General features: G+C 36.3%; 1 protein-coding gene across 2 annotated transcripts in view; it reads right to left on the reverse strand.

Moving 5' to 3' along the window:
- The window catches only part of PPP2R2A (protein phosphatase 2 regulatory subunit Balpha), an 84,430-nt gene that overhangs the window by 5,347 nt on the left and 69,745 nt on the right, over positions 1-9,338 (reverse strand). For both annotated transcript variants that reach the window (XM_017885399.1, XM_017885407.1), the window contains 5 exons: positions 6,178-6,290; positions 5,308-5,485; positions 3,754-3,918; positions 2,703-2,872; positions 194-285 (listed from right to left, as the gene is read on the reverse strand). In XM_017885399.1, coding sequence (XP_017740888.1) covers positions 194-285; positions 2,703-2,872; positions 3,754-3,918; positions 5,308-5,467 — 587 coding nt within the window. In that variant the 5' untranslated portion in view covers positions 5,468-5,485; positions 6,178-6,290. The remainder of the gene's footprint in view (positions 1-193; positions 286-2,702; positions 2,873-3,753; positions 3,919-5,307; positions 5,486-6,177; positions 6,291-9,338) is intronic.

The following is a 9,338-nucleotide window of genomic DNA, read 5'->3' on the forward strand; positions in this document are numbered from 1 at the left end:
TGTACTTTTACATTTACTAGTGAAATACAACGCTTAATTTTTATCTGCCAGTACGGCCGTGCTATATCTAAGATTAGTAAATTTATTTCAAGGAATCCCTAGAGACAAATGAAGTTAGGACCTGGAATGAAATAGTTAAGTTTCTTTTCTTTATAAAATTCCTATTTGAGAGGTTTGACTTAAAATCAATTACCTGTCAGATCCATTCCAACAACATTCAAATTTGTCAAATATGCAGTCATTTTCATACAGTGAACAGAGTTTACTTCTGAGGTATTCATGCACCTGGGGAAAAAATACAAATATACTGCACTGAAATTAGGAAAATGATTTAACAAGTCCGTATTTTTAAAAAGAAAAAAAGGGCATATACAGACACACAAACAAAACCTTTTAAACCTATTAATCTCAATCTTCTCAGTAACAATAAAGGCATTTTGTCCTTTTACAAAACACACAAGCCCTTCAGGGAGGCACATTTTCCTACTGGTATGACAAAGGAAAACTCCATTCTGGGCATGGCACACATAACCTTTATAAGCCTGAATAAAACGTTCAGGCCAAAAACACTTGAAAATGGCACAGTTTAAGAGACTAATAAAAGAACATTACAGCAATATCTGAATATCACTATTCTTGGCTTTCAGTCCATTAACTACTGATAACAACACTGAAACTGTGCCTATTTCTTAAATACCATTTTCTGGGCATAAATTTGACTGAAGCCTGTATTTCCAATTATAAATGCACATGTATGCATAGTGTAACCATGCCTTGGTTTGGTGATAAATTATATGGTTATCCTGGGCATACATTATTAAAAATTTGATAGTATCATATATTACTTATACAATGTCAGAAGCAAACAAAGCTGTGCCTCTGTTTTTTGAATTATACAATTCTGTATTTACTAATGTCAAAATAGGATAAACTAGAAATAAATCTCATATTTTAAAAAGTAGCCTGAGAAATATGACATATTTCAACATTAATATTAATTACAAAGAAAAGTTCCAAAGTATTTGTTGTAACTCAAAGGAAAAAAGAAGTGTCTATATTTCACCATCTCTTTTTAAGGAGCTACTTAAGGAGAAACGACAGAAATGAGTAGGTATCTTCTAAATGCTTAGAATTCTCTATTCTATATGAAACAATCTAAACTTATTTCAGTGTCCATTTTAACTTTAAATATAGAGGAATGATTCAGGCCATGTCTCTGTGACATAAAGTGAAAATCTGTAATACAGAGGAATAGCAACTCATGTGGGGTCAGGACCAAAACTGAGCATGTAACACAAAAAAATCAGTAAGAAAAAAATACCCTTCAATCACACAAAACTTGGGAAGACGCTGGTACAAATTCAATAAAAATAGTTTTCTCTATGTAAGATATGTTTGCCTATAATGTGACTACTTTTAATCACTCCAGTTGATTATCGGTAGAAAAGTAGCAAATCAGGTAAAATTAGGTAGATCATAATTTAGCAACATTTTAGAATGCATGTTACAGGGTTTCTCACTATACATCAGTATGAAGCTAAGGTTCAAATCAATTCTTCTCAATGGGAATGAAATGGTGGTGAGGTAACTAGATGTATCAATCTTGGCAGTTACACAAACATAAGTCTTTTTTCAGTATACATGAGGGATCGGTTCCAGGAACCCCAGGGATGCCCAAATCTGCAGTTAGCCCTGCGGAACCCACACATGAAGTTTTGGCTCTCCATATATTTGAGGGGTTTGCATCCCTCAAATACTGTATTTTCAAATGTGCACTGGTTGAAAAAAACAAAAAAATCTGTATGAGTGAACCCATGCAGTTCAAATCTGTGTTGCTCAATAGTGAACTACATTTTGAAAAGCAAAGCAGTATTTTGTCTTTTTGGCTTTTGTTTCAGTGCAGTATTTATTTTGAAATTTCACATATCAAAAACAATCTTGGTTTGTTTGTCAGAGGATTTAAAAGTTTGAGAAACATACTTCCAAGTCTATTGAGAATATATAACATAAAGTATATGTATAAAATAGAGTTAAGTGATTTCAACACTGCAGTCTAGGGCCTAGTGCAGGTTTGTGCTGGCCCTCACCCTGTTCCAGACTGTGTACTTCATTCTCTTTTGTTTGATGTAGTGGACACAGATAAATAGTAGTGGCTGGCTGATAAGAGAATCAAGAACTGATATCCAACAACCGATAGGCAACTCCTAAAGCCATCTGCTAAGGCTTTCAAGCCCTTCTCCTTTAGCTGAAGACAACAGTTATCTGCCAAAAGGCAGAACACCAGTCCATTTGACTTGGCACACCAAGTTTAATCTCTAGTTGAACTACTCCCACAACCTGAGCAGATGCACCTCTACTAGGACTGGCCATTTTCCCCAATCCTCTTCCTGCCCAGACCTTAATGAGGGGTGCTCTTCCTTCCTCACTTTAAATGTACATAGCGGCAGGAAAAAAAAAAATGTCAATACTGAACCAAATGGGTAAATCACACTTTAACTGCAAACTCAAGAGAAGACACAACCTATGTAAGTATACATACATTTAACATAAGGAAAAGCAACATACTCATAGATCTCTGAGGGAAAAGGCCTAATGGTGAACCAACACCATACAGGGATTAAAACCTAGTAACAAAATCCTTCTCTATAAACACTTCAAAGTAAACAGGGTATATGCTCATTGAAAGAAAAAACTGCAAATACCTGGTATGTTTCCACAGGCCTGTTTTCCATATTTAAGTCCCAAATTTTGACTGACAAATAGTCTCTAGTCATCATATATCGACCACTATGGCTGAATTTTACATCCGAAATAGAGGAGATGATTTCGGAAAAAAATGACCTGTTACTGGGATCTTCAGGTTCTTCAAACACTAAAAACAAAACAAAACAACACAAAAAGGGCAAGGTACAATATTCTGGCTTGGAAAAAGCATTTCCTAAACAACCATTCACAAACTCCCTACAAGTGAGGTAAAATACCAGGCTAATAAAGAACTGAAAAACATCTCTCTGGCTAGTTTTCTCCTGAAAGCTTCTTAGGATAATTGAATATTGAAGTTGAAGATGTGTAAGTATTCAGTATACTTCCAGTCATGACTAATTTAGAACCAGACTCACCTGGGACTTCTGACTTCAGTGCACCAGGTTTATTGGTATATTCCTGCAATATGCCTCACTCACTGCCTATATTCACCATGAGAAACACACCATCCTCGCCCATCCCAAATTCATACCAGGATTTTATTTTCTAGTAGCCAGGTAAAATTACTTTGGTAACAGGCATGTATCAATTTTCATGAGTTAATATTCAACAAGACAAGAATACTGTATCCTGAAGTTTTTAAACCAAAGTTGTTTTGTTTTTTTAAGCCAAGGAAACCTGTTCTCAGAAGAAATCTTCCTAGAAAGCTCAAAATAGGAAGGGAGGATGGGAAAGAAAGGAGCAGCTCTACTTGAATACAAGGTTAGAGAGCCCAACCACAAGTTACCAAACAACAGCAGCATTCCACGAGAAATACATTCCTTGTCTATATCAACAGACATGTGCCCCAAGAAAGCTTGACTATACATGCTTCCAGGGAATAACCTGGAAGGCCTCATGAGGAGGTAGGCAGATTACCAAGGGTACAAGTGGCTCTGGACACACAGGTTTAAGACTTGTAAACCTCTGTAATTGTACTTATCATATCTGAGGCTTATTTCAGACAAACAGAATATGTAATCATTTTAAGGAAAGATACAATAAACTTACATTTAGAATGTCTATCACAGAGGGCAGATGCCCTCATGTCACACAGCCGAATAGTTCCTTTACTGCTGCTGTATACAAATGTGTTACAGCTGTTTGGATGAAATTCTGCTGCTGTAATCACCTCTGTCAGCTCTTCCATATTGGCAGGCTTGATATCCACAATGTCTAGATAACATTTTATTAAGGAATTTCCACTTAGAAAAAAGGGCAAATATAATTCTACATTTCTCAAACCTAAAACTCATTCATGGACCTAAGCAAAAGTATTAATTCTGAATTGTACTCCACTGTTTTTATGAGTATAAATTCCAAAGGTATTAGAACATTTTTTTTAGACGGAGTATCATTCTGTCACCCAGGGTGGAGTACAGTGGCACAATCTCAGCTCACTGCAGCCTCCGACTCCCAGATTCAAGTGACTCTCCTGCATCAGCCTCACGAGAAACTGGGATTACAGGCGCACACCACCACAGCTGGCTAATTTTTTTTTTTTTCTATTTTTGGTAGAGACGGGGTTTCACTATATTGACCAGGCTGGTCTCGAACTGCTGACCTCATAATCCACCAGCCTCGCCTCGGCCTCCCAAAGTGCTGGGATTACAGGCGAGAGTCACTGTGCCCGGCCTCAATAGAATATTTTTATTGACCCAATCATGCATCATGACTTGAGTGAATTTCTTTTTCTAATCTTAATGAGACTATATATGTATATATATATATATATATTTTTTTTTTGAGACAGAGTTTCATTCTTGTTGCCCAGGCTGGAGTGCAATGGCACAATCTCAGCTCACTGCAACCTGTCTCCGAGGTTGAAGCAATTCTCCTAACTCAGCTGAGATTACAGGCACGTGCCACCATGCCCAGCTAATGTTTTGTATTTTTAGTAGAGATGGGGTTTCACCATGTTGGCCAGGCTGGTTTTGAACTACTGACCTTAGGTGATCCACCTGCCTTGACCTCCCAAAGTGTTGGGATTACAGGCTGAGTCACCGCGGCTGGCCGAGACTATTTTTACAATAAAAAATTCAAACACAATACTCCACAAATTTGATTAGAAGAAAAAAAAATTTTTTAGAGACAGGGTGTTGCTCTGTCATCCAAGCTGGAGTGTAGAAGCATGATCAAGCTCACTGTAACCTTGAACTCCTGGCCTCAAGTGATCTTCCCACCTCAGCCTCCCAAACTGCTGGGATTACAGGCATGAGCTACCATGCACAGACCTCACAAATTTGATTTTTAAAACAAAAAACTGTATTATAAAAAAAATTCCTATTTCCATAGATACAAGACAAATTCCTTAAAATTCCATGACTCCAATTTTAAAATAATACATTATGCCCTTTATGTTTAGCAAATAACTTTTTCCAGTATTTCACTACTATGAGTATGTATATGATATGTATATGATACAAAGAAACAATAAGTTGCCATACATATATGTATAGAGACTATAAAAAGAAGGAATGAAATTCATTAAGGAGAGATGAAATAAATCCAATATGGGCACAACATGCCTTCTTCACCAAACACCAAAGAAAACCAAATGGATACTAAAACTCCTATCTGTAATTTCCAGATGCCAAAGATTAATCCGCAAATCATCTGCAGATAAATATGTTTCATAATCACTATTAATAGAAATTGAGTTGATGTGATATGTATGAGCATTGGCAAATATTCTTCGTGGACTGGCCTCAACCATTAGATCCATAGGCCTAAAGACTGGCACCTGTCAATAAGACACATGAAAAAAAGAAGTTACAAAAGGTTCAGTTTCAAATAGCAATTAAGATTCAGAAAACTTCATTATTTTAGTTTTTGAGAACATAAAATAGAACAATATTACAGAGATTTAGTTTTAAAAAGCAACTGATGTTGATCCTTTCAAATGCTGAAGAAAAATGAACAATGTAGATAATATATCTTCTTTTACTGGCAGCAATACTATTAGAATTTGCAGTTCTTAGTTCCGATATTTTGCTTGAAAGACATGCCAAGTTAATGAATGTTTATGGTTCAAGTTAAAGAGGCTAAAAAAAAAAATTAACCCATAACATCTAACTTTGGGTATTTTTTAGCTACAATTAGAAGATTTGATCTACATCTACTTTTTTGATTTCCAAAGAAAATTTATCTTGAAACTTGACCTTGTAGTAGCTAACATGACAAACCAGAGATGAAGTCTGATGGCGTGAAACACTGTCTTGTGTTTGAGTCCTGCTTCTGTCCCTGGCCAAAGTGAGACCTGTATGTAGGTCAGTTTCTATGTTTAAATGAGTTACTCAATATTCTACCTGATTACAGAATTATTGGGAAAGGGGAGACAGACTATAATTATTCCTATTCAAGCTCTGCTCAGGATTTGGTCTATATAATATGAATACAAACACTATCTGTGACATTTTATTCTTACGTACTTACTCGTAGTGTAGTAACTGTAGTAGGATCTCTATACCTTCCATCTTCCTCTTTCAGGTTATACCCTTCTGGTCTTTTGTCCCTTTCACTGATTTTCCATAATTTTATTGTTTTATCTGGGAAGAAAATAAAGCAAGTCCTTAAAATAAAAGAGTAGTACTGAAGGAGAAAAACATTTTAAGGCATTTAAAATATGCTATTTCACATTTCACCTAAAAGGATTCCATGGAAAAAAAAAACAAAAACCCTAAGCTGACTTACTAAAAAATGTCCTATTATCAGCTGAATACCACACACACATAGAAATAAAGTACAGAGATCACAAATTTATACATTAGTGGCACTCATATAAATTCCATGTGATAGTCAAATCAAGTCAGACAGGTCTCTATCCCTATCCCTTAGAAGTAATTAAAGCTAGAGGGAAAAACTTGATATGCATGTGTGGTATATGCAAACACATGTATGTCTGTACATATATGTACACATATACTCCATATATGCTCAGTATCGAATTTCGTATCAGGGTTCAGAAGTAGGAAACAGGGCCTGAAGAAAACTGATTAAAAGCATACATCCCCAAGTCCTTCAAGAAGAAACCAAATTCCTAGGTATCAAGGATATATAAAATGGCATCTGTTTAAAAACAAACTTTTGTTTTACAATTAAGTTCAGATTTACAGAAAAGTTACAAGAACTGTAGTGTTCCATATATCCTTTACCCAGTTTCTTCTGTCAACATCTTACGCAACCGTGGTACATGTGTCAAAACTAAGACATCGACTTTGTATATTACTATTAACTCAACTACAGACTTCATTTGGAGATTTAACCAGGTTTTCCACTAACATTCCCTTTCTGTTCCAGAATTGAAACAACACTGCATTCAGTCATCAAGTTTCCTTAGTCTCTCTGCCTTTAAGTTTCTCAGGCTCTCCTTATTTTTCTTGATCTTGACAGTTTTGAGTATTGGCGGTGAGGTACTTTCTAGAAAGCATATCCCTCAACTGGATTTGCCTGCTGTTTCCTCATGATCAGACTGGGACCGTGGGTTTTCAGGAAAACAACAGAGAGGTGAAGCGACTTCTCACAGCACTGTTCAAGGGCATACAGCAGTATCAACATGACTTACAGCTGGTGGTGTTAACTTTGGTCATTTGGTTAAGACAATGTTTGCCAGGCTTCTCCACTATACAATGACTCTTTCACCCTTGCCATATTCTATTCTTTAGAAGTGAGTCACTAAATCCATCCTGTACTTAAAGGGAGAAGTAAGTTATACTCCCTGTAGGGAAGAGTATGTATCCACGTCTTATTTAGAATTCTCCTGCAGGAAGCATCCCTTCTCTCCATTTATCCATTCAATTGTTTATTTGTATCACTATAAGCTCATGCACGTTGATTTAAAACTGTTATAATCGTAAAAGAACATTCTTATAGGAAAGCATCATATTCCTAATGATTTTTCATAAGCAAAATGGTATAAAAAAATTGTTTAAAACAGTATATAAAGCCATTTTATAAAAACAGTTAAAAACAATTCAGAGAGATGCCAGTGACTCTAGCCTGGTAGTCTCTGTATCGTAGAGAAGAATGACAGTTGCCCCTAAGGATGCCCTTCCCAATGTTGAAGTGTAAACAGAGAAAAGCTGCTAACTTTAATAATCTGTAATCTACTATTTCTTCTAAGCCCTATGTGATCTTGCTTATAATTTTCTTGTACTTCAGTCATACATGTTCTATGTGTTAGTTTATATATGTATACAATTTATAGATAGATATGGACCTAGCCTAAATCTGTATTTTGAGAAGTATTTGTTCTAAATACTTGCAAAGTATTTGTGATGAGGATGACAACACCCCCACCCCCTCGTCCAGTTGTCTTGTGGCCTGTTTAAATCCATCCTCCTTATTAAAGATCCGAATAAAGAAACCACAATGTACTTATGAAACTTTCAGATGAGATGAAATTAGTTTGTGGTACCTAATATTGTTTACAGGAAGAAAGCTCTTTAAAAAATATTTTTTCCATTAACACAAACACAGGACACATAACGAATTAGGATACATTTTTCAGTACGGGGGGACAAGGCAGGCAGGAAATAAATTAGTATGTTAATAAATATGACATAAATTTTAAATCAGAATCCTAAGGCTGGGCATGGTGGCTCACGCCTGTATTCCCAGCACTTCGGGAGGCCGAGGCAGGCGGATTACGAGGTCAGGAGATCAAGACCATCCTGGTTACCACGGTGAAACCCCATCTCTATTAAAAATACAAAAAAATTAGCCGGGCGTGGTGGTGGGCGTCTGTAGTCCCAGCTACTTGGGAGACTGAGGCAGGAGAATGGCGTGAACCTGGGAGGCGGAGCTTGCAGTGAGCCGAGATAGCGCCACTGCACTCCAGCCTGGGCAACAGAGCAAGACTCTGTCTCAAAAAAAAAAAAAAAAAAAAAAAAAATCGGAATCCTTATGTTCTATAGCAGTGATGTTTTATTGGCTCGTAAGACAAGGTATGTGAGAATAATCAAACTCCATAAAACTGTATGTAAGATTATGTAAAAACACAGTTTTCAGTGGAGGGGTTATTAGATTCTCAAGATCTGTTCCTTCCAAAACGACCACTCTGTGGTGTTCCCCTGAATTATCAACAATAATAACTAAAGGCATTGGAGAAGCTGCAGAAGAAGAGAGTTCCTCTCACCACAAGCAGAGGGTATGAGCAGGGAAAACCATGCTGCCGTTTCCTTTGTGAGAATGCAGCTTTATGTAAGACCCTAAAAACTTCTTATCAAGCAGTTAAGACACATCCTATTTATGAGTGTACTTTATATTATTTATATATGTAAGACTCGTGGTCAACAGGTCAGTTTCATGTTTTCTGCCATGTAGGGGAATTAATGAGAATTCAGAGAGGCAAAAGAAGATTAAAGAGAAAGAGAAAACGCTTGAAGGAACATTAAATTAACTCAAGTTATAAGGTGACTATGAGGTCCTTTAAGTAAAAATGATCTGGGAAACCCAGTTCATATAATGATCATGGGAAGCCAATGCAAAGATTTTTATAAGATTAATTTTATAAGATTAATCAAACCTGGAAAGTTTGGTACTATTTTCCACCTTTCTCCCACAGTCATAGTTTTTATATAAACCCCATTACATGG

The sequence above is a fragment of the Rhinopithecus bieti genome, unplaced genomic scaffold, assembly GCF_001698545.2.
Source record: "Rhinopithecus bieti isolate Rb0 unplaced genomic scaffold, ASM169854v2 scaffold_315, whole genome shotgun sequence".
In the NCBI taxonomy this organism is placed as follows: Eukaryota; Metazoa; Chordata; class Mammalia; order Primates; family Cercopithecidae; genus Rhinopithecus; species Rhinopithecus bieti.